Raw genomic sequence first — 25,927 nt, 5'->3', positions numbered from 1 at the left:
GAGAAATACTGTTTTCCAAGTTATAAACTTAACATCCACGTGTTGCAAGGGTTCAAAACTTGACTGCAAAACCATGCAAAACTACATTCAAGACCCATGGAGCTGTAGGTGGAATGAATGGAGGTTGAACTCTAAGGACACTTTGCAGGAAATTGTGAACTGTTGGCAAAAGAGCGAAACGCCTTTGAAAGAAAACTGACAAGGCAGAGACCTGCACCATTAGTGTCGCGAAACGTAGTCCTTCATCTAACCCCGTCTGTAAAAAGAGCAAAAGATGGGATAACTTGAAAGAAGATGTTGGAAACATCCTAGCTTCACACCAACCTATATAAGCTTGCCAAATTCTGTGATAATGAGCTGCTGAAACTGGCTTCCTAGCACGTAACATGGTTGGTATAACCAACTGTGGAATGCCCTCTTGTCTTGAGAGTGGTCTCAACAGCCACCCCGTAAAACGCAGCCACGCTAAATCGGGGTAAAGGAACGACCCCTGCTGTAGTAGGTCTGGACATAGCGGGATCAGCCAGGGATCATCTGCGAGTAGACCATGGAGATCCAAGAACCACACTCTCCGAGGCCAATGAGGCGCCACTAGTATGACGATCTTGGACTCTCGTTTGATCCACTTTAGCAACCGAGGAAGCAGGAGAAACGGAAATAGATACACGAGGCTGTATGGCCACGCTATGGTGAGAGCATTCACTGCCACTGTCTTTGGATCTCTTGTTCTGGACACATAACTGTCTGATGATTATGGCGAGAAGCCATTAGATCCACCTTTGGGTAACTCCACCGTTGGACTAACATCTGGAACACTTCTGGATGTAAGGCCCATTCTCCTGGAGGAAAATCCTGCCGACTGAGATAATCTGCTTCCCAGTTGTGCACTCCTGGAATGAAGACAGCCAACAATATCACCTGGTGATGTTCGGCCCAATTGAGGATTCGAGCAACCTCTCGCATGGCCTTGTGACTTTGAGACCATCCCCTTTTTGTTGATGTATGCGACTTCTGTCGCGTTGTCTGACTGAACCTGAACAGTCTGAAACAGGAGCAAGTGAACTGCCTGACGCAGAGCGTTGTAAATTGCCCTGAGTTACAGGACAGTGGTTAACAGTAATCTTTCTCGGTCTGAACATAGACCCTGAAACTGACAATGTTGGACCACTGCTCCCCCACCTTTGAGACTTGCGTCTATCATCAGAATTATCCAATTCCAGACTCCAAACCTTTTTCCTGCACTGAGATTTTGTATGTGGAGCCACAAGAGTAGTGACACATAACGGACAATTAAAAAGTTGACACAACAATAGATAACAATCACCTTCACATTTGAACAGGTCGGTGAAAATGTGTTACCATAAGAACTACTGAACTTACCACCAGCCAGGTGAAACTGCTCTGGGTGGGTGTCCAGTGCCCCCTGTGGGTGCAACGAAAAGGATTTATCTGGTAAGTATCAAAATCCTGTTTTCTTTCTAATCCACTAGGGGTCACTGGAGTACTCTTAGGACCTACCAAAGTTTCCCCCTTGGGCGGAAGAGCTGTTTGGCACCTGTAACACTAGACGGCCAAAGCTAGAAGCTGATGCTGCAAACGTATCAAACTTGTAAAAGCGCACAAACGTCTGCACTGATGGCCATGTAACTGCATGGCAAGGTTGTGTCGTAGAAGCTCTAAGGCCTGCTGCCCATGACGTTCCCATCGACTAGCATGAAAGTGTACCTGATGAATGGTCAGGTTAATCTATCTGGCCAAGGTCTGTTTGGAAGCTGGCCAACCTATATTGACTGCATCATAGAGAACAAACAAAGTATCCGTTATATGTACAGTTGATGTTCGGGCTACATAAACGTGAAGTGCACGTACCACATCCAATATAGCTGGAGTACCTGAATCTTCTGAAAAACAGGAACTGTGATTGGTTGATTGATATGAAAGAAGATATTACCTGTTTTAGAAAAGCGTGATTTGTCCAAAGTTCCGCTCTGTCAGTATGAAATACCAGATACAGTGGCTTGCATGACAAGGCACCCAATTGTGCAACACGCCCTGCCGAAGCTAAGGCTAAGAGAAATACTGTTTTCCAAGTTATACTACAGCAGGGGTCGTTCTTTTACCCCGATTTAGCGTGACTGCGTTTTACGGGGTGGCTGTAGAGACCACTTTCAAGACGAGAGGGCATTCCACAGTTGGTTATACCAACCATGTTACGTGTTAGGAAGCCAGTTTCAGCAGCTCATTATCACAGGATTACTGTCAATCAGTGTCCTGGAACTCAGGGCAATTTACAACACTCTGCGTCAGGCAGTTCACTTGCTCCTGTTTCAGACTGTTCAGGTTCAGTTGGACAACACAACAGAAGTTGCATACATCAACAAAAAGGGGATGGACTCAAAGTCACATGGCCATGCGAGAGGTTGCTTGAATCCTCAATTGGGCCGGACATCACCACATGATATTGTCCAGTTGAAAAGGACCTGAGTGAAATCTTCCGAACTGGAGTGTTTTGAAAGATGCTCCCATCTGTCTTACCAGTCGAATGCACAAATGCACCGAGACTGTCCGTGGTTTGAGCACTGGCAGTACTAGATGATGAATAGCATGTACTTTCTGTTGTGACAGGTAAATGCATTGATCCACCATAATCAGAATCATTCCTAACACTGAATTCTTTGACAATCCAACCGTACTGAACTAGTACACTGTACAACAGTAAGGCATGTTAAAGAATTTGTTGAGACGAAGCCTTGATGAGAAGGTCATTTAAGTATGGAACGATTATCACTCCCAGGGTTCTGAGATGAACTATCATCACAGACATCACCTTTGTGAATACCCGAGGCGCTTGTCGTACTGTAAACTTAAGTACGCCAGATGCGGATGTGGTGGCCAAATTGGAATGTGTAAGTACGTATCCTTGAGATCCCGCAAAATCATGAATTGCTGTGGTTCTAAACCTGCAATCACTGACCGTAGGGATTCCACCTTGAATGTGTAGTGACGTACCGATTGAACCCCTTTAGGTTCCATATTGGTTTGACTGAGCCATCCGGCTTTGGTACTACAAAAAGATTGGAATAAAACCCTTGACCTTGTTGGTGTACTGGAACCTGAACCAAAACTGCTGAATGTACGAGAGACTGAACAGCGGTCTGCAGACCTGCTCACTTGTCTGCTGACACAGGCAGACCTGTCTTGAAAAACTGCATCGGTGGTAGACAGTCAAACTCATTGAAACCTCTTAAAACAAAACTGCGGATCCACCCATCTGTGATGTCTGAAACTACGCGAAGGGAAACTTCTGAAGGTGTGCTCCCACAACTGAAGAGCAGAGATGGGCTGGAAGCCCGTCATGACACTGGCTTGAGTCCTGACGATGGTTAGTGGTTTGTTGAAAATCACGTCCCTCTCTGCATGGCGGCCTGTCAAGAACGCAACCACAGCAGCTATTGGGCTGCAAGCCGAGAACAAACTTGTCCAACGTCCAACGAAGCCGTACCTAAATACTCAACCAATTCACAAATGTGATCGGTAAGAAATATAAGCTGGTCTGAGGGAAAACCCTGTTGTAGGCCTAACCTGAGCTGTTTTACCCATGCAACTACAGCCTTGTTAACCCAAACTCCAACTTAAACAGGTGTAAGCATCACCCCTGTTGCTGTATACATGGACTTTAGCATGGCCTCCAGCTTACTCTCCGAGGGGTCTTTAAGCGTAGCTGCACCCGGGACTGGAATAGTAAATTTTAGTGAAAGTTTAGAAACTGAAGACTCCACCGATGGCGATTTAGTTGTCATAGCCTGTGGGAAAAGATATTTAGACAGAAATCGCTTTGTCCCAGAAAAGTGTTTAACTGGATTTAGCCATGCTTCTATTAACTGCTTATTAAGAGATATGAATAAGAAAAACACAGTCGCCCATAGTCTATTAGCAATAAAACCTCATATGTTTCAGTGCAACCTAGCAGCTGGCGTACCGCTCTAATGAGATCATCATAGCTCGGGCTATTAGTGACCTCACTATCTGACTCCTGACCCAATGCTGAGATATCAGCACTGAATCGTCAGAATGTGATTATGAGACAAACAATGACCATTCTTAGAAATTGAACTATACATGGACTTTGTAACCCAGCAAAGTTCTAGAAACATCCTGAGCCCACATTGGCTGCTCACACGGTAATAACCGTGAATCAGACTTAGCCGCCTCACGGTCTTTTCGTGCAGTGGACAACTCTGACTGCAAATCAGACATTCTCACAGTTATCACAGACAAGCTGCTGTTTCTCATATTGTCATGCAGACACAGACAGACAATAATACAGTGAGACAACATCCGCACAACTCAGTGAAAATAACTGTAGCGTCTATAATACCACGTGCACCGCACTGTGTCATAGAGGAAATCTATGATGGTCACTGTGCCACCTACTAAACACCCCTGCCCCCTCCAGTGGCCGTGTGTTGTAGGACTGACATATTGCTGTAGGAAGAAGCAGGAAGCAGGTGCGTCACCTTTGTGTGAAAACGGCATCCCAGCATGTGCATCTGACTATAACCTATGACCCCCAAAAGCACTTATAACCTAGGCCTAATAGCCTGTTATGTCCCTTATATCCCTGGCCACCATCCCTTATATTTAGGGGGAACCGCTGAACAAGGGACCGCCATGACCTCCCCCAATGCTTAAAGCAGTGAGCCGCGCCTAGTTTCTTCCACCACCCCCCCCGCATTGTATACCGTGCGCCAGCTATGAGCGACGGCGCCCTGCAGCAGCCTCAGCTACCCACCGTGGTCTGTGCGCTGGTGGAAGCCGGAGAGCGGGGTAGATGTGTGTCAGGCGTCCAGCGGCGGCAGTGTGATCTGTTTGCTGCTGCAAGCCGCGCTGCCGGGAGCCGCTTCTCTGGAGCAGCAAGGTGTAGCCTGACAGGTGCCCAGCGGCAGCATTATTTGACCGCTGCTGGAAGCCGCTTCCCAGTTGTCTAGAGGGGCAGATTGTAGTGGCCAGTGGTAGCGCTGTTTGGAGCTGCGCTGCCGGGAGCCGGGCAGGTGTGGAGCGACACAGGCGCCCAGTGGCAGTATGTGTCTGACCGCTGGTGGGAGCCGGGAAGCAGGGGAGTTTGATCCAGTAAAGCTATACCTTAGTAAGCAGCTTGTGGAAAACACGTTCCCTGCACATGGAGGGGCGGCAGCAGGAGCTGACTGCCCCACTATCACAGCAACAAACAGGCCCAATTGGGTGGCGGCATAAGCTGACTGCCCGCTCCTTACCTCAGTGTAATGGGGAGGCTCCGACGTGGCTTCTCTCTAAGCTCCATCAGCTCCTGCAGCCATGTCTGAATCAGCTAACGCTGATGAAGATCTATAGCGGGTCTTCTCTGTCTAAGCACCAACAAGCCTTCACTGCACAACAGCAGCACACACTCACGGACCCACGCTTCTTAATAAGCTGGGAAGTGTGATTGATACAAGAAAAAATATTTAGAAAAAGTAAATGTAAACCCTGGAATGACTCCAGGATGCGACCTTCCCTGGTGAAGGCACAAAAAACACTGAGGCATCTTGGGTGTATGGAGGGGGGAAGAGGGTTACACATTTAAATATTGAAATGTGCCTATCCCTGCTATCGCACACCATCCGTATCCCAAGAGTACTACAGTGCCCCCTAGTGGATGAAAAATAAATAAGTGATGTCACTGTGACACTCCCAGATCCCCTAACCTCCCCAGTCATGTCCCTGTATTATTACTATAGATACAAGTGATTTCACTGTGAAGCTCCCAGATCTCCTCACCTCGCCCTCACGTCCCTGTATTATTACTATAGATATGTGACGTTACTGTGATGCTCCCAGATCACCCTCACCTCCCCAATCATGTCCCTGTATTATCACTACAGATATAAGTGACGTCACTGTGACACCCCCAGATCCCCTCACCTCCCCAGTTATGTCCCTGTATTATTACTATAGCTATTAGTGATGTCACTGTGACACTCCCAGAACCCCTCACCTCCCCAGTCACGTCTCTGTATTATTACTATAGATATTTGATGTCACTGTAACACTCCCAGACCCCCTCACCCCCCAGTCATGTCCCTGTATTATTATTATTATAATTATTATTTAAGAAATAAGTGATGTCACAATGATGCTCCCAGATCCCCTTACCTCTACAGTCATGTCCCTGTTTTATTAGTGGAGATATAAGTGATGTCACTGCGATGCTCTCAGATCCCCTCACCTTCCCAGTCATGTCCCTGTATTCTTACTAGAGACATACGTGGTGTCACTGTGACGCTCCCAGATCCCCTTACCTCTCCAGTCACGTCCCTGTATTATTAGTAGAGATATAAGTGATGTCACTCTGATGCTCCCAGATCCCCTCACCTCCCCAGTCATGTCCCTGTATTAATACTATAGATATAAGTGATGTCACTGTGACATTTCCAGATCCCAATACCTCCCCAGTCATGTCCCATTATTATTATTACTATAGATATAAGTGACGTCACTGTGATGCTCTCATATCCCCTCACCTCTCCAGTCATGTCCCTGTATCATTATTATAGATATGTGAAATCACTGTGACATTCCAAGATCCCCTTATTTCCCAGTCATGTCCCTTTATTATTACTATAGATGTAAGTGATGTCACTGATGTCCTCACCTTCCCAGTCATGTCCCAGTGTTATTACTATAGATATAAGTGATGTCACTGTGAAGCTCCCAGATCCCCCTCACCTGCCCAGTCATATCCCTGTATTATTACTCTAGTTATACGTGATGTAAATGTGACGCTACCAGATCCCCCTCACCCCCCAGTCATGTCCCTGTATTATTATTATAGATATTAGTGATGTCACTGGGACACTACCAGATCCCCTCACTTCCCCAGTCATGTCCCTGTAATATTACTATAGATATGTAATGTAACTTTAACACTCCCAGACCCCATCACCCCCACTCATGTCCCTGTATTATTATTATTATTATTATTATTATTAAAGATATAAATGACGTCACTATGATGTTCTCATATCCCCTCACCCCCCAATCATGTCCCTGTATTATTACTATAGATATAAGTGATGTCACTGTGACTTTCCCAGACCTCCTCACCTCCCCATTCATGACCTTGTATAATTACTATAGCTATAAGTGATGTCACTGTGATGTTCCCAGACCCCTTCACCCCCCCCAGTCATGTCCCTGAATTATTATTACAATTATAAATATAAGTAATGTCACTATGATGCTCCCAGATCCCCTCACCTCCCCAGTCATGTCCCTGTATTATTAGTATAGATATAAGTAATGTAAATGTGACGCTTCCCCATCCCCCTCACTTCCCCCAGTCATGTCCCTTTATTATTGCTATAGATAAGTGATGTAACTGTGACGCTCCCAGACCACCTCACCTCCCCAGTCATGACCCTGTTATTACTATAGAAACATAGAATTTGACGGCAGATAAGAACCACTTGGCCCATCTAGTCTGCCCCTTTTTTTTAATCCTTTAGGTAATCTCAACCCTTTTTGAACCTTAATTCTTTGTAAGGATATCCTTATGTCTATCTCATGCATGTTTAAATTTCTCTACAGTCTTAGTCTCTACCACCTCTGATGGGAGACTATTCCACTTATCCACTACCCTTTCTGTGAAGTAATTTTTCCTTAAATTTCCTCTGAACTTTAAGGAAAAATTACTTATAGATATAAGTGATGTCACTGTGACATCATTACCACTCCCAATGTATAATAATAATAATAATAATACCAGGACACCACAAGCTGCTGTCCCTGTATAATAATAACCACACACAAAAACCTGCTCCCTCTGTATTATACTAATTACAACAGGACACCCCATTCTGCTCTCCCTTTATAGTAATAATAAAATGACACCACAGGCTGCTCCCTCTGCAAAATAATAATAATAATAATAATAATAATAATAATAATAAGACACAACAGGCTGTTCCCAATGTATAATAATAATAATAATAAAAATAAAAGGAAACCACAGGCTGCTTCTCCTGTATAATAATAATAATAATAATAATAATAACAGAACACCACAGGCCGCTCCCTTCTGTATACTAATAATAACAGGACACCACAGCCTGCTGCCCCTGTATAATAATAATAATAATAAGTGGACACCAATAGCTACTCCTTTATAATATTAATAATAGGACAACAAAGGCTGCTCCTCCTGTATAATAACAACAACAACAACAACAACAACAGGACACCACAGGCTACTCCCCCTATTGAAATAATAATAATGCTTCCTCTGTATAATATTAACAGGACACCACAGGCTGCTCCTACTGTATAATAATAATAACTGAACACCACAGGCTGCTCCCTCTGTATAACAATAACAGGACACGACAGGCTGTTCCTCCTGTATAATAATAATAACAGGACACCACAGGCTGCTCCTCCTGTATAATAATAATAACATCAGGACACCACAGGCTGCTCCCCCTGTAGAGTAGGATGCCACAGGCTGCTCCTCCTGTCTATTATGACAACACATGATGCTACCCATGTATATTATTGCAACACAGGCTGCTCCCCCTGTATATTATGACAACACAGGCCACTCCCCCTGTATACTATGACAGCACAAGATGTTACCCCTGTATATTATGACAACACAGGCTGCTCCCTCTGTATATTATGACAACACAGGCCACTCCCCCTGTATACTATGACAACACAGGCCACTCCCCCTGTATACTATGACAACACAGGCCACTCCCCCTGTATACTATGACAGCAGAGGATACTACCACTGTATACTATGACAACACAGGCCACTCCTCCTGTATACTATGACAACACAGGATGCTACCCCTGTATATTATGACAACACAGGCCGCTCCCCCTGTACACTATGACAGCACAGGATGCTATCCCTGTATATTATGACAACACAGGTTGCTCCTCCTGTATAATATGACAACACAGGTCGCTCCCCCTGTACAGCACAATGCCACAGGACACAACACCAGTAATGGGCCGGGTATAGAATTACGGTAAGGGTGGGTTCTGCGCCACCTGTATTACGGTAAGGGTGGGGTCTGCACCACCTGTATTATGGTAACGGCGGAGTCTGCGCCACCTGTGTTACGGTAACGGCGGGGTCTGCACCTCCTGTATTACGGTAACGGCGGGGTCTGCGCCACCTGTATTACGGTAACGGCGGGGTCTGCTCCACCTGTATTACGGTAATAGGACACTAGAGTGTCAGCCACCTGTACAGGGATAATGCAGCACCAGAGACTGCTCCAGCTGCACTATAACAAGGCACCAGAGGCTGCTCCCCCTGTAGTACAGAACCTGACACCAGAGCTGCTCAGCCTATAGAATAATAATAATAATAATATCATTACCTGCTGCCAGACACAGCAATGGCTGCTCCCTGCTCCTGCTGCCTTGTGGGAATGATAGAAGGAAGGCGGAGCTCAGACCAGGGGAAAATGGCCGCCGCTCCTGACGTCACCACACGGCCAGGGAACCTATTGCTGCTGCCGGACTGGTCTACAAGAAAATGGCCGCCGGCCTCCTGAACTGAGGACATATATGTTAATGTTAATTAGCAAAGAGCGGAGCTGTGGGCGGGTTGAAGTAGGGGAGGGGCAAGTAACCAGTAAGCAGCCTGTGCCAATCATGCCCTACTTTCGGACTGTGCGTTCCAGCTTACTTCCGTATTGTGCGTTCCACATACAGGAAGTGGGTTTTCATCGACTGTTGCAGCCTCCCAGTGTCCGTGGAGATCAGGTAATGGCGTCTTACTATACAGGGGGAGCAGCCTGTGGTGTCCTAATATTATTATTATACAGGGGGAGCAGCCTGTAGTGTTCTGTTAATATTATTATACAGGGGGAGCAGCCTGTGGTGTCCTATTATTATTATTATTATACAGGGGGAGCAGCCTGTGGTGTCCTGTTATTATTACTATACAGGGGAGCAGCCTGTGGTGTCCTGTTGTTATTATTATTATACAGGGGGAGCAGCCTGTGGTGTCCTGTTATTATTACTATACAGGGGGAGCAGCCTGTGGTGTCCTGTTGTTATTATTATACAGGGGGAGCAGCCTGTGGTGTCCTGTTATTATTACTATGCAGGGGAAGCAGCCTGTGGTGTCCTGTTATTACTATACAGGGGAGCAGCCTGTGGTGTCCTGTTGTTGTTGTTGTTATTATTATTATACAGGGGGAGCAGCATGTGGTGCCCTGTTATTATTATTAAACAGGGGGAGCGGCCTAAGGTGTCCTGTTGTTGTTGTTGTTGTTATTATTATACAGAGGGAGCAGCATGTGGTGCCCTGTTATTATTATACAGAGGGAGCGGCCTGTGGTGTCCTGTTATTATTATAAAGAGGGAGCAGCCTGGGGTGTCCTGTTATTATTATTATTATTTTTATTATTATTATTATACAGGGGGAGCGGCCTAAGGTGTCCTGTTGTTGTTGTTGTTGTTATTATTATACAGAGGGAGCAGCCTGTGGTGTCCTGTTATTGTTATTATACAGGGGGAGCAACCTGTGGTGTCCTGTTGTTATTATTTTTATACATGGGGAGCGGCCTGTGGTGTCCTGTTGTTATTAGTGTTATACAGGGGGAGCAGATTTTTGTGTACGGTTATTATTATACAGGAACAGCAGCTTGTGGTGTCCTGGTATTATTATTATTATTATACATTGTGAGTGGTGGTGATGTCCTACAATACTGGATGAATGGCCTGAGGTGTCCTGCTTTTAAAGACATCTGTTATTATCTTTATACTGGGGTGCAGCCTTTAGTGTCATTATTATAAAATGTATTATATGTAATTGTGGGGATTAAAAATATTGCTCAGTATGAAGCAAATGTACATCACACACCTGGGAGTGTCACAGTGACATCACTTATATCTATAGTTATAATACAGGTACATGACTGGGGAGGTGAGGGGGATATGGGAGCGTCACAGTGGCATCACTTATATCTATAGTAATAATACAGAGACATGACTGGGGAGGTTAGGGGATCTGGGAGCGTCACAGTGACGTCACTTATATCCATAGTAATAATACAGGAACATGACTGGGGAGGTGAGGGGAACTGGGAGTGTCACAGTGACATCACTTATATCTATAGTTATAATACAGGTACATGACTGGGGAGGTGAGGGGGATCTGGGAGCGTCACAGTGGCATCACTTATATCTATAGTAATAATACAGAGACATGACTGGGGAGGTGAGGGGATCTGGGAGCGTCACAGTGGCATCACTTATATCTGTAGTAATACAGAGACAAGACTGGGGAGGTGAGAGGATCTGGGGTTGTCACAGTGAGATCACTTATATCTATAGTAATGTAACTCCTCTTTACCTGGGGGTACAGTGTATATGTGCAATGTGCCTCCACCCAAGCTATTTAGAGCCCAATACTCTAATCGCTTAAGAAATACCCTACCCCTGTAGTGGTCGCCTATAACATTAGTATGTGATGTAACCAGATAGGACTATGCACATTTACCTATCGTACCTTTCCTTTGTGATTTCAGGCTCTTCCACAGATACGGAGACAGTTCCACCCGTAAGTATGCTAGTTTTAATATGTAAGAAGCTATAGGCCACCTTATACAGTTATATCATATAATACTCAAACCATGAACCGTTCTACTAATATACCCCACCTATACATAATAATATACCCCACCTATACATAATAATATACCCCACCTATACATAATAATATACCCCACCTATACATAATAATATACCCCACCTATACATAATAATATACCCCACCTATACATAATAATATACTCCACCTATACATAATAATATACCCCACCTATACATAATAATATACCCCACCTATACATAATAATATACTCCACCTATACATAATAATATACCCCACCTATACATAATAATATACTCCACCTATACATAATAATATACCCCACCTATACATAATAATATACCCCACCTATACATAATAATATACCCCACCTATACATAAGGTAATGCATGCAATACATAAAATACGATTCCACAAGAAAGTTGTGGGGCTGTGTTTGATAAACCACCCGGATTCTCTTACTATAATCGTGCACGGTTGCGGCCCTTTCATGTCTGTGTATAAGAAGTACTCTGGGTTATATGGGTCTCCACTTGGAGCAATTGTCCTCATGATTGTTGAGCAATCCCTACTTCACGGCAATGAATAGCATGGTTTCCATGGAAGATCTAATTGTAGCGCTCCTAGACAACCTGAAACAGGAAGGTAGTACATAGAGCTGTCCATCCTGGAATCCCTGACACCCGTGGTCTACTCGTTACATATAGTGGGGTGATGATCTGTGTTACCTGTCCCAGTATAAGCATAGCCCCACTGTAGATCCGTGGGGGTGGCTCCAGAACATACAGAAGTCCCGGTTATTGGGACCTGTCTCTGATAGGTGAGGGGTGCTTAGTCTCCCTAGTGTACCATTTCCAAGTTTAGGTGACCCTGCGCCCTCTCCGAGCTGCTTTCATCATTATACACCCCGCACTCTATGACTGCTACCCGGCTGGTCATTATCTAATGGATATGGAGTCTCTAGAGGTGATATTTATACTCCTCAGATCCACCAATGCTGCTGGTCCCTGTGCTACTGTGCTGGGGGCTGGTACTTTAATAGTTAAAGGATGGTAGGGGAGTATGCAGATTAGCAGGATTTATATGGGGGCATCCTGCACTTACAATGATAGTGTGCCCGGTCTGGACCTCCCCCCGACTCCGCCTCCACCAACAACCGGGCTCTCCCTGTCTTCCTGCGGGTTGGATGGGATGAGGGACACAGCTCTGCCTCGGGGGGATGGGGGGGGAAACTGTCTGCTACTGCTGGACTCCTGGTAGCTGCTGCCCGAACTGCGATCTCCTCCCATGTACTAGCCTGCCCCGCCAGCGCTCCGCCTCCCAGCACTCTCCATGACAACCAGGCACCGGGACGTCCCTGCTCGGAGTCCACCAGGGGAAATTAACACAGCTCTTCTCACCCGCAGCGGGAGACATCCAATTCCTTTCCCCCACAGGGGCTCTCTCACTCGCAGGGAACCGCCTTCCTGTAAGCTCCCTTGTCTCAGCCGCCAGCCTTTTTCTCTCCCCTTAGTCAGCCCACCAACAAAACCGCCACTACACGCGCCCAGCCACCTCTCTCAGCACACGGGACCTCTGGAAGCTTCTCCATGATCTCCACTGCGCGCTGCACGCTTACCAGAGTCCCCTCACCTTCAGCAGGCACAGAATAATAACATGCATAAACACACTATACATTATTGGATCACTAGAAAGATCCAAGTTATTATCACATATGTGGTATACATCAGTTGGCAGCATCTCTATTACCTTATAGAGCTACACATTCATTAATTGATTTGCCCCCTCATAGTGTCCCAAGGCCTTCAAATCACTAGAGTACTACAGTAATAATACAGGGACATAACTGGGGAGGTGAGGGCTCTGGGAGCATCACAGTGACATCACTTGTATCTATAGTAATAATACAGGGACATGACTCGGGAGGTGAGGGGATCTGGGAGCGTCACAATAACGTCACTTCTATCTATAGTAATAATACAGGGACATGACTGGGGTCTGAGGAGACTTGGGAGTACAATAACACCAGGATATGTGTCTGGGTGATGACTGGAGAGGTGACTGCTGGGAATGGGGCATTATACATTAACACCGGGGGACGTGTCTGGGTGATGACTGGAGAGGTGACTGCTGGGAATGGGGCATTATACAGTAACACCAGGGGATTTGTCTGGGTGATGATTGGAGAGGTGACTGCTGGGAATGGGACATTATACAGTAACACCAGGATATGTGTCTGGGTGATGACTGGAGAGGTGACTGCTGGGAATGGGGCATTATACAGTAACACCAGGGGATGTGTCTGGGTGATGACTGGAGAGGAGACTGCTGGGAATGGGACATTATACAGTAACACCAGGGGATGTGTGTGGGTGATGACTGGAGAAGTGACTGCTGGGAATGGGACATTATACAGTAACACCGGTGGACGTGTCTGGGTGATGACTGGAGAGGTGACTGCTGGGAATGGGGCATTATACAGTAACACCAGGGGATGTGTCTGGGTGATGACTGGAGAGGTGACTGCTGGGAATGGGACATTATACAGTAACACCAGGGGATGTGTCTGGGTGATGACTGGATAGGTGACTGCTGGGAATGGGACATTATACAGTAACACCAGGGGATGTGTCTGGGTGATGACTGTATCACTGTGTGTGTCAGGTGCCTATAAGGTGTCAGGATGTCACTGTCTATGTCTCCATGCAGGAGGGGGAGTATATAGAGGAACACAGGGGTCTGTACAAGGACGTGATGATGGAGAATCACCGGCCCCTCACATCACTGGGTAAGAGGAGACTGTCATGTATTGTACAGGGGAGAGCAGGTATGGGGGCCCCTATATACACACACATCATCTGATAATCACATATATACACTGTACTCAGTCACTGTGTGTCTCCTACAGATGGACCCAGTAACAGAGATACCCCAGAGAGATGTCCCCGTCCTCTCTATTCCCAGGATTGTACAGAGGAGAATCACAGGATCCCACAGGAGGATCAGGTAGGTGGGATTTAGGGTCTCATCCAATATACCAAAGTGATTCTCACTATATGATCTGTAGAGGAGCTGTGTGTATTATACACTGATATTATACTGTTTCACCTCAGTTTAATCAAAAAGTATGAAAATGCCATTGTATTTTTTGGGTTATTTAGGTAGAACGTCTTTCTCGTATAAAGGCAGAAGATATAGAGGGAGAAGAAGAGACGTATGTGACTGATATGAACGCAGACGATATAGAGGGAGAAGAAGAGACATATGTGACTGATATAAAGGCAGAAGATATAAGGAGAGAAGAAGAGACGTATGTGACTGATATAAAGGCAGAAGATATAGAGGGAGAAGAAGAGACGTATGTCACTGATATAAAGGCAGAAGATACAGAGGGAGAAGAAGAGACGTATGTGACTGATATAAAGGCAGAAGATATAGAGAGAGAAGAAGAGACGTATGTGACTGATATAAAGGCAGAAGATATAGAGGGAGAAGAAGAGACGTATGTGACTGATATACAGGCAGAAGATACAGAGGGAGAAGAAGAGACGTATGTGACGGATATAAAGGCAGAAGATACAGAGGGAGAAGAAGAGACGTATGTGTCTGATATAAAGGCAGAAGATATAGAGGGAGAAGAAGAGACGTATGTAACTGATATAAAGGCAGAAGATACAGAGGGAGAAGAAGAGACGTATGTGACTGATATAAAGGCAGAAGATATAGAGGGAGAAGAAGAGACGTATGTGAGGGGTGATCAGCAGTGTAAGGAGGAGGAGATCCCTACAGATATCAGCAGAGGTGAGTAATAAACACTTATTACAGAAGTCACATATTCTCATTGCTCAGTCACTACAGCAATCTTTTATTCTACACCCTCCTCCGCCATCAGCCCTGTTCTCAGTTGGGTGTTTATAACACAAGTTTATCCATGACAAACATCACATGTAGAGAGTTATTACACACATCACTATAGTGTTATTAAAAGTAACAAGCAGAAGTTTATTTTTAGGAATCATATATAAGTAGTAGTGTGTTTTTTGTGGAGCGCCTAATTTGTATGAGATCTAAATTTCTCAGTTTAGCAACCTTTTATTAAATAACCTTCATTTTGTTAGATGATGCACGTATTAAATAATTCCTTGTATATAGTAGACCTATTTGGCCATTTGTGGTCAGGTTTATATCATTACATTTAGCGAGGTGTAATCGTGGTGTAAAGGACAGAGTTTGATTCCTGATTAGTTAAAAAAAGCAAATCCCAAATACTGAGCAACATCACTAAACAGGTAATTTCAACTTTAAACTTGTCATTTATTTTGTACTGTCTGGACATGGCTACTAATAACAGATGCACGGACATAATTTTTAAAGCTATATGTGCAAATGCTAGGAGCTTAGGAGACAAATTTCCAGAGTTAATAGTGATAATGAGAAGGGATAACCTGGATATTGTGGCAATATCATGGTGCAATGAGGATCATGACTGGGACATAGCTATTCCAGGATACAATTTATTTAGGAAGGATAGAATGGTCAGTATAGGAGGAAGGGTAGCAATGTATGTTGAAAAAAAGCATAAAGGCTACTTCAATTAATAAAAAATATTTTAGACAATTCTGAGGCCCTTTGGGTCACCACAGAAACCGGGAAGAAGGACATTATTCGCATTGGGGTGATCTGTAGACCACCTAGCCAGGGGCAGGATTTGGACAGGAATCTATTTGTTATGCACACCAGTGCCTGCAGGAATGTACAGGTGTTTGAACTGTTATGCACTCCAGTGCCTGCAGGAATGTACTGGTGTTTGAACTGTTATGCACACCAGTGCCCGCAGGAATGTACTGGTGTCTGAATGGATAGGTATGCAAAACAAATGAACTCACAGACAGACTGGGAAATATGACATTACGTACACAGAAGGTGATAGGGTAACAAAATACACACAAAGTGAACAGAGAAGCCCAGAGGCTAAGGAACTGGGTGTCTCCCTAGTATTAGTAATGCTCAGATGGGAAAAGCAAGATGTTGTGTTTTAATACGTAGAGAACCCGAAATGCTGTTGCTAAGGGCAACAGCAAAACCCTAAAGGGTTACCAACGGGTGTGGCAGTAAACTCCTTGGTCAGAGATGGAATGATAGACACAAGGAGAGTCTCCACAATCCTAATTCTCACTTGCAGTGCACAGGTTCAGCTTACTGCCACTAAGCTGACACCTGACACCTTGCACAGTGAGACAGGATTTATGCAGGCAAGTCTTAGAATACAGCCGCAAACTTGCTAAGTTCACTGAGTAGTAAAAGAACCCCAGCAAGCTAAACGACTGACTCAAGTCTTACTGCTAGGTCTGGGTTGGCAGAGTGTAGTACCAAATCCCCAGGCCTATTTGCAGTAAGCAACAACAAATACAAAGCTACACAGTACTGGCTAACTTTCAGAAACTGACTAACCAACAAAGATTCAGCAGCATCTGCTTAACCTGAGAAGAGGCCTTATAAAGCAGGTGCTGTCCACGCCCCACTCAGACCTCACAGACTGTGAGCACAAAAACCAGCACCGGATCCCCTGCCGTGCACAGAGCCTGTAACCACTGCACAGCAAAAGACCCGAACCGGAGTATCAGCTGCGCTCAGGTTACTCCGCTAGCACTTGTCTCCCAGTTGCCATGACGACGTGGCAGCACAGGGCAGGAGACCCTAACACTATTGTTGGACATCAGTAAAATGGTTTTAAAGGGAGAAGTCATAATCATGGGAGACTTTAATTTAACTGATGCAAATTGGGTGGGGGTCTTTTACAAGTTCAGCTACAAGTGGCAAATTTCTATATTCCTTACAGGGAGCATCTCTCAATAAACAGCAGACATTTCCCTTCTGCATAGACGAGCGGTTGGGAAAGAAAGAAGTAAACCTCCTTTCTCTAACGTCCTAGTGGATGCTGGGGACTCCGTCAGGACCATGGGGAATAGCGGCTCCGCAGGAGACAGGGCACAAAAGCAAGCTTTTAGGATCACATGGTGTGTACTGGCTCCTCCCCCTATGACCCTTCTCCAAGCCTCAGTTAGGTTTTTGTGCCCTTCCGAGCAGGGTGCAATCTAGGTGGCTCTCATAAAGAGCTGCTTAGAAAAAGTTTTTAGGTTTTTTATTTTCAGTGAGTCCTGCTGGCAACAGGCTCACTGCATCGAGGGACTTAGGGGAGAGATTTTCAACTCACCTGCGTGCAGGATGGATTGGAGTCTTAGGCTACTGGACATAGCTTCAGAGGGAGTCGGAACACAGGTCACCCTGGGGTTCGTCCCGGAGCCGCGCCGCCGATCCCCCTTACAGATGCTGAAGATCGAAGGTCCGGAAACAGGCGGCAGAAGGCTCTTCAGTCTTCATGAAGGTAGCGCACAGCACTGCAGCTGTGCGCCATTGTTGCTACACACTTCACACTGAACGGTCACGGAGGGTGCAGGGCACTGCTGGGGGCGCCCTGGGCAGCAATATTTAATACCTTTTATGGCAAAAGAATACATCACATATAGCCATTGAGGCTATATGTATGTATTTAACCCAGGCCAGATATCTCAGAACCCGGGAGAAAAGCCCTCCGAAAAGGGGGTGGGGCTTATTCTCCTCAGCACACAGCGCCATTTTCCTGCTCAGCTCCGCTGTGAGGAAGGCTCCCAGGACTCTCCCCTGCACTGCACTACAGAAACAGGGTAACAAAGAGAAGGGGGGCATATTTTGGCGATATTTATATATTTTAAAGCGCTTATATCAGAAACAACACCTTTTAGGGTTGTTTATATACATTTTATAGCGCTTTTGGTGTGTGCTGGCAAACTCTCCCTCTGTCTCCCCAAAGGGCTAGTGGGTCCTGTCTTCGATAAGAGCATTCCCTGTGTGTCTGCTGTGTGTCGGTACGTGTGTGTCGACATGTATGAGGACGATGTTGGTATGGAGGCGGAGCAATTGCCGGTAATGGTGATGTCGCCCCCTAGGGAGTCGACACCGGAATGGATGGCTTTAATTATGGAATTACGTGATAATGTTAGTACATTACAAAAGTCAGTTGACGAAATGAGACGGCCGGAAAACCAGTTAGTACCTGCTCAGGCGTCTCAGACACCGTCAGGGGCTGTAAAACGTCCCTTACCTCAGTCAGTCGACACAGGTACCGACACAGATGAATCTAGTGTCGACGGTGAAGAAACAAACGTATTTTCCAATAGGGCCACACGTTATATGATCACGGCAATGAAGGAGGCTTTGCAGATCTCTGATACTGCAGGTACCTCAAAAAGGGGTATTATGTGGGGGGTGAAAAAACTACCTGTAGCTTTTCCTGAATCAGAGGAATTGAATGACGTGTGTGATGAAGCGTGGGTTAACCCAGATAGAAAACTGCTAATTTCTAAGAAGTTATTGGCACTATACCCCTTCCCACCAGAGGTTAGGGCGCGCTGGGAAACACCCCCTAGGGTGGATAAAGCGCTCACACGTTTATCAAAACAAGTGGCGTTGCCGTCTCCAGATACGGCCGCCCTCAAGGATCCAGCAGATAGGAGGCTGGAAACTACCCTGAAGAGTATATACACACATACTGGTGTTATACTCCGACCAGCAATAGCCTCAGCCTGGATGTGCAGTGCTGGGGTAGTGTGGTTGGATTCCCTGACTGAAAATATTGATACCCTGGATAGGGACAGTATTTTATTGACTTTAGAGCAATTAAAGGATGCGTTTCTTTATATGCGAGATGCTCAGAGGGATATTTGCACTCTGGCATCGAGAGTAAGTGCGATGTCCATATCTGCCAGAAGAAGTTTATGGACGCGACAGTGGTCAGGTAATGCGGATTCCAAAAGGCATATGGAAGTATTGCCATATATAGGAGAGGAATTATTTGGGGTCGGTCTATCAGATCTGGTGGCCACGGCAACTGCCAGCAAATCCACTTTTTTACCTCAGACCCCCTCCCAACAGAAAAAGACACCGTCTTTTCAGCCGCAGTCCTTTCTCTCCTATAAAAACAAGCGGGCAAAAGGACAGTCTTATCTGCCCCGAGGCAGAGGAAAGGGTAAGAGAGGGCAGCAAGCAGCCCCTGCCCAGGAACAGAAGCCCGCCCCGGGTTCTACAAAGCCATCAGCATGACGCTGGGGCTTTACAAGCGGACTCAGGAGCGGTGGGGGGCCGACTAAAGATTTTCAGCAATCAGTGGGCTCGCTCACAGGTGGACCCGTGGATCCTGCAGATAGTATCTCAGGGTTACATGTTGGAATTCGAAAGGTCTCCCCCTCGCCGGTTCCTAAAGTCTGCTTTACCAACGTCTCCCTCAGAAAGGGCGACGGTATTGGAAGCCATTCACAAGCTGTATTCTCAGCAGGTGATAGTCAAGGTACCCCTCCTACAACGGGGAAAGGGGTATTATTCCACACTATTTGTGGTACCGAAGCCGGACGGTTCGGTAAGACCTATTCTAAATCTGAAATCCTTGAACCTGTACATACAGAAATTCAAGTTCAAGATGGAGTCACTAAGAGCAGTGATAGCGAATCTGGAAGAAGGGGACTTCATGGTGTCCCTGGACATAAAAGATGCTTATCTGCATGTCCCAATTTACCCCTCACACCAAGGGTATCTCAGGTTCGTGATACAAGACTGTCATTATCAGTTTCAAACGCTGCCGTTTGGTTTGTCCACGGCACCTCGGGTCTTTACCAAGGTAATGACCGAAATGATGGTTCTTCTACGAAGAAAAGGCGTATTAATTATCCCTTACTTGGACGATCTCCTGATAAGGGCAAGGTCCAGAGAACAGCTGGATGTCGGTGTAGCACTAACCCAAGTAGTGCTTCAACAACACGGGTGGATTCTGAATCTTCCAAAATCTCAATTGATCCCGACAACACGTCTGCTGTTCCTGGGAATGATTCTGGACACTGTTCAGAAAAAGGTGTTTCTCCCGGAGGAGAAAGCAAGGGAGTTATCCGAACTTGTCAGGAACCTCCTAAAACCAGGAAATGTGTCAGTACATCAATGCACAAGAGTCCTGGGAAAGATGGTGGCTTCTTACGAAGCAATTCCATTCGGCAGATTCCATGCACGAATATTTCAGTGGGATCTGCTGGACAAATGGTCCGGATCGCATCTGCACATGCATCAGCGGATAACACTGTCACCAAGAACAAGGTTGTCTCTCCTATGGTGGTTGCAGAGTGCCCATCTGTTAGAGGGCCGCAGGTTCGGCATACAGGACTGGGTCCTGGTGACTACGGATGCCAGCCTACGAGGCTGGGGAGCAGTCACACAGGGAAGAAACTTCCAGGGTGTATGGTCAAACCTGGAGACGTCTCTTCACATAAATATACTGGAGCTAAGAGCGATCTACAATGCTCTAAGCTTGGCAAAACCGCTGCTTCAGGGTCAGCCGGTGTTGATCCAGTCGGACAACATCACGGCAGTCGCCCACGTAAACAGACAAGGCGGCACGAGAAGCAGAAGAGCAATGACAGAAGCTGCAAGGATTCTTCGCTGGGCGGAAAATCATGTCATAGCACTGTCAGCAGTGTTCATCCCGGGAGTGGACAACTGGGAAGCAGACTTCCTCAGCAGACACGACCTTCACCCGGGAGAGTGGGGACTTCATCCGGAAGTTTTCCACATGATTGTGAACCATTGGGAAAAACCAAAGGTGGACATGATGGCATCTCGCCTCAACAAAAAACTGGACAGATATTGCGCCAGGTCAAGAGACCCTCAGGCAATAGCTGTGGACGCTCTGGTAACACCGTGGGTGTACCAGTCAGTGTATGTGTTTCCTCCTCTGCCTCTCATACCAAAGGTACTGAGAATTATACGGAAAAGGGGAGTAAGAACAATACTAGTGGCTCCGGATTGGCCAAGAAGAACTTGGTACCCGGAACTTCAAGAGATGCTCACGGAAGATCCGTGGCCTCTACCTCTAAGAAGGGATCTGCTTCAGCAGGGACCTTGTATGTTCCAAGACTTACCGCGACTGCGTTTGACGGCATGGCGGTTGAACGCCGGATTCTAAAAGAAAAGGGCATTCCAGAGGAAGTTATTCCTACCTTGATTAAAGCTAGGAAGGAAGTGACAGCACAACATTATCACCGCATTTGGAGAAAATATGTTGCGTGGTGTGAAGTCAAGAAGGCCCCAACGGAAGAATTTCAATTGGGTCGATTCCTACATTTCCTGCAGGCAGGATTGTCTATGGGCCTCAAATTGGGCTCTATTAAGGTTCAAATTTCGGCCTTATCGATTTTCTTCCAGAAAGAATTGGCTTCAGTGCCTGAAGTACAAACTTTTGTCAAAGGTGTACTACATATACAGCCCCCGATTGTGCCTCCAGTGGCACCGTGGGATCTAAACGTAGTTTTGGATTTTCTCAAATCCCATTGGTTTGAGCCTCTCAAATCGGTAGATTTGAAGTATCTTACATGGAAAGTAACCATGCTACTGGCCCTGGCTTCAGCCAGGAGAGTATCAGAGTTGGCGGCTTTATCGTACAAAAGCCCATATCTGATTTTCCATTCGGACAGGGCAGAACTGCGGACACGTCCTCATTTTCTCCCTAAGGTGGTTTCGGCTTTTCACTTGAACCAGCCTATTGTGGTGCCTGCGGCTACTAGCGACTTGGAGGACTCCAAGTTGCTGGACGTTGTCAGAGCATTGAAAATATATATTTCAAGGACGGCTGGAGTCAGAAAATCTGACTCGCTGTTTATCCTGTATGCACCCAACAAGATGGGTGCTCCTGCGTCTAAGCAGACGATTGCTCGTTGGATCTGTAGCACAATCCAACTTGCACATTCTGTGGCAGGCCTGCCACAGCCTAAATCAGTAAATGCCCACTCCACAAGGAAGGTGGGCTCATCTTGGGCGGCTGCCCGAGGGGTCTCGGCATTACAACTTTGCCGAGCAGCTACGTGGTCAGGGGAGAACACGTTTGTAAAATTTTACAAATTTGATACCCTGGCTGAGGAGGACCTGGAGTTCTCTCATTCGGTGCTGCAGAGTCATCCGCACTCTCCCGCCCGTTTGGGAGCTTTGGTATAATCCCCATGGTCCTGACGGAGTCCCCAGCATCCACTAGGACGTTAGAGAAAATAAGAATTTACTTACCGATAATTCTATTTCTCATAGTCCGTAGTGGATGCTGGGCGCCCATCCCAAGTGCGGATTGTCTGCAATACTTGTACATAGTTATTGTTACAAAAATCGGGTTATTATTGTTGTGAGCCATCTTTTTAGAGGCTACTTCGTTGTTATCATACTGTTAACTGGGTTCAAATCACAAGTTGTACGGTGTGATTGGTGTGGCTGGTATGAGTCTTACCCGGGATTCAAGATCCTTCCTTATTGTGTACGCTCGTCCGGGCACAGTACCTAACTGAGGCTTGGAGGAGGGTCATAGGGGGAGGAGCCAGTACACACCATGTGATCCTAAAAGCTTGCTTTTGTGCCCTGTCTCCTGCAGAGCCGCTATTCCCCATGGTCCTGACGGAGTCCCCAGCATCCACTACGGACTATGAGAAATAGAATTATCGGTAAGTAAATTCTTATTTTCTCTTTCATCCACTAGGGGACACTGAAGTCTTATACAGTAGGGGTGTGAAGCTTGCAACCGGAGGTGTGGCACAATCTAAAAATTAGCATTGTCTGCACAGCCGGCTCCTCCCCCTTCACATCCCTCAGTTTGAAAAATTGTGCCAAGGAGGTACAAGCACAAGAGGGGAGCTCCTCTTCCATTTCAATACTGAGACTGAGTTGCCCTAATGTAAAGGGGGACGAAAGTCTTAAGAATAGAGAGACAATGATCCCTACTAAAGGGGATTTGCATCTCTCCTCAGAAAATCCGGAGCACAGAGTCAGCAGTGAGTACTGGTTGTAAAGGGGCCCTAGTTACAGTTACACTTACGGTAACCATAGCTTCTTCATGGATCCAGGAGGCGGACCGCACACAACGCTGTTACCTTCTGGCTCTAAGCCCTGGGACGCAGCTTCCCCCGCCGCCCCCCCACCCTCCTTCCCCTGGCGCTGTGACAGAACAATCGGTTTAATACTCCCGCTTCATGTCAGCTGCCCCGACCGCCCCTCCTTCCTCTACAGACAGAGGGCTGAGGGAGACACAGCGTGGCTGTCAGCGGCAGCATATACCACCGCCTCTTAAACACACAGCGGGGCGCTTGAAAAGAGCGTCCCCTCCCGCCGCCTGCTGAAACGACATATCTCTCACGGCTAGCAGCCGCAGCTTCCCCTGCACTCGCTGAGACCCGGGCTATATCCCCCGCACGCTTCCTCCCGCCGTCGGTGCTAGTACGAGGGATTCTCATACGCTGCTGCCTAGTAACTTAAGCCCTGTAGGCTAGCAGCGCAGCTCCTCCGCCGCTTCCCTTCTTTTATAGAGAGTAGAGGCTATTCCATTTGGGGGTTAGATGATGTTTGATGAGTTAGATAAGTTGATTTCGCAGGCAACTGCTATGACATCTACCTTTCTACCTACTTCTTACTCTAGCACCACGTCACACGTTAGAGGAGGTTGCTCGGGACCAGTGTTTAAATTCATTCGATCGCTGTCGTACCGAGCCAGAAGAGGTTTTGGAGCAACAGACTCGTGGAACCAGAGGTAGAGGTCGTTTATAGTCGACACCAGAAAAGCAGAGCAGACCTGCTGACAAACCCGTGGCATGACGGTTTCCCTGCTCACTTGGGGTCCCCCTTGGGGGGGCAGAGTTGGAAGGTTTTCGGGACGCCTGGGCAAAAACATCACCAGACATCTGGGTCAACAATATATTTCCCAGGGTTACAGGATAGTTATAAGAGCGTCCACACAGTCCATTTATTTGCAGCGCGAGGGCCTAGCTGCCCGTTGTGAGCAGGAGCGTTACAGGAGGCAACTTCAAAGACTCCTGCATACAAAGGGTTAAGTCGCCAGTCCCGGATCCTCAATGAGGAACGGGATTTTATTGAAAACTTTTGGTAGTGCAAAATACCTTCATATCCCGATTTGGACCCCTCACCAAGCTTACTTAAGATTTGCACCGGTGTGGGATCACTACCGAATTAGGGCCCTGCCATTCGGTCTATCATCAGCCCCAAGAATCTTTATAAAGATCATAGCAATAGTGGTGACAGGATTGAGACAGGGGTCACGATCATACCTTATCTAGACGATCTACTGATCAAGGCCTCATCTCAGAAACAGCTGATAAAGGATGCTCAGACATCTCATCAATTTCTCATTCAACATGGGTGGATTGTGAACTTCCAGAAATCCAACCTCATGCCAACTCAACGGATTAATTTCCTCGGTCTCATCTTGGACACGATACAATTAAGAGTATTCCTACCAGAGAACTAGATCCAGGATCCACAGAGGTTAGTGGCTCAGGTACTAAGGACACAGACAAGTTCTCTACACCTCTGTGCTACGTCTCGAGAAGAGGGTGGCGTCATTCGCAGCTCTCCGGTACGGAGGACTTCATTCCTGACCATTCCAGATGAAACTCATTGCTCAGGGAGCAGGTTTGCACTGGCTTCTTCAACGAAGAATCCAGCTTCCACCACGCACACGAACCTACTTGATTTGGTGGTCTTTGCACAAGAATCTCGCAGCAGGCAAGAGATTCGGCATTTGGGATTGGAGGATCCTGACAACGGACGCCAGTCTCAGAAGTTGGGGTGCCGTCCTAGTGGAACAAATTCCCAACGGTTTGCAGATTCAAGATGGAATAAATCCAGTCAGTTATTGTGGGTTTAGAACATGGAGGGTTCATGGTATCCATGGACATAAAGGATGGACGTTACAGGAGAGCAGCCTACCCATAAACATTCTCCAACTGAGAGCAGTTTACAATGCGCTTCTCTTAGCCGCAGACCTAGTCATGGGTCAACACTTAAAGATACAGTCGGACAATGTCACGACGACGGCTTACATAAACCATCAAGGAGGAACAAAGAGCAGGATGGCATTAAAGGAAGCCACAAAGATTTTGTTGTGGGCAGAAAGGCGAAGCATCATCCTCTCGGCAGTGTTCATTCCAGGTGTGGAAAACTGGGAAGCAGATTATCTCAGCCGCCAGGACATGCATCCGGGAGAGTGGTACCTACATCCACGGATTTTCGACATAGTGGTGAGGAGATGGGGTCTACCTCAAGTCGACCTAATGGCGTCTCGGCGAAACCATCAGCTGCCGCGATATGTGTCCAGGACAAAAGATCCAGCAGCAGAAGAGTGGACGCTTTAACACTTCCTTGGTGGGGTGT

General features: G+C 46.5%; 1 protein-coding gene across 1 annotated transcript in view; it reads left to right on the top strand.

Moving 5' to 3' along the window:
- Positions 1-9,691: 9,691 nt before the first annotated feature.
- The window catches only part of LOC135037959 (zinc finger protein 345-like), a 47,904-nt gene continuing 31,668 nt past the window's right edge, over positions 9,692-25,927 (top strand). Inside the window, exons 1-5 of the mRNA XM_063954611.1 lie at positions 9,692-9,795; positions 11,568-11,599; positions 14,360-14,438; positions 14,559-14,660; positions 14,816-15,451. Coding sequence (XP_063810681.1) covers positions 14,405-14,438; positions 14,559-14,660; positions 14,816-15,451 — 772 coding nt within the window. The 5' untranslated portion in view covers positions 9,692-9,795; positions 11,568-11,599; positions 14,360-14,404. The remainder of the gene's footprint in view (positions 9,796-11,567; positions 11,600-14,359; positions 14,439-14,558; positions 14,661-14,815; positions 15,452-25,927) is intronic.

This window comes from Pseudophryne corroboree, unplaced genomic scaffold (assembly GCF_028390025.1).
Source record: "Pseudophryne corroboree isolate aPseCor3 unplaced genomic scaffold, aPseCor3.hap2 scaffold_695, whole genome shotgun sequence".
Lineage (NCBI taxonomy): Eukaryota > Metazoa > Chordata > Amphibia > Anura > Myobatrachidae > Pseudophryne > Pseudophryne corroboree.
Note: the sequence above shows the minus strand (reverse complement) of the source record. Positions and strands in the feature narration are given on the sequence as shown.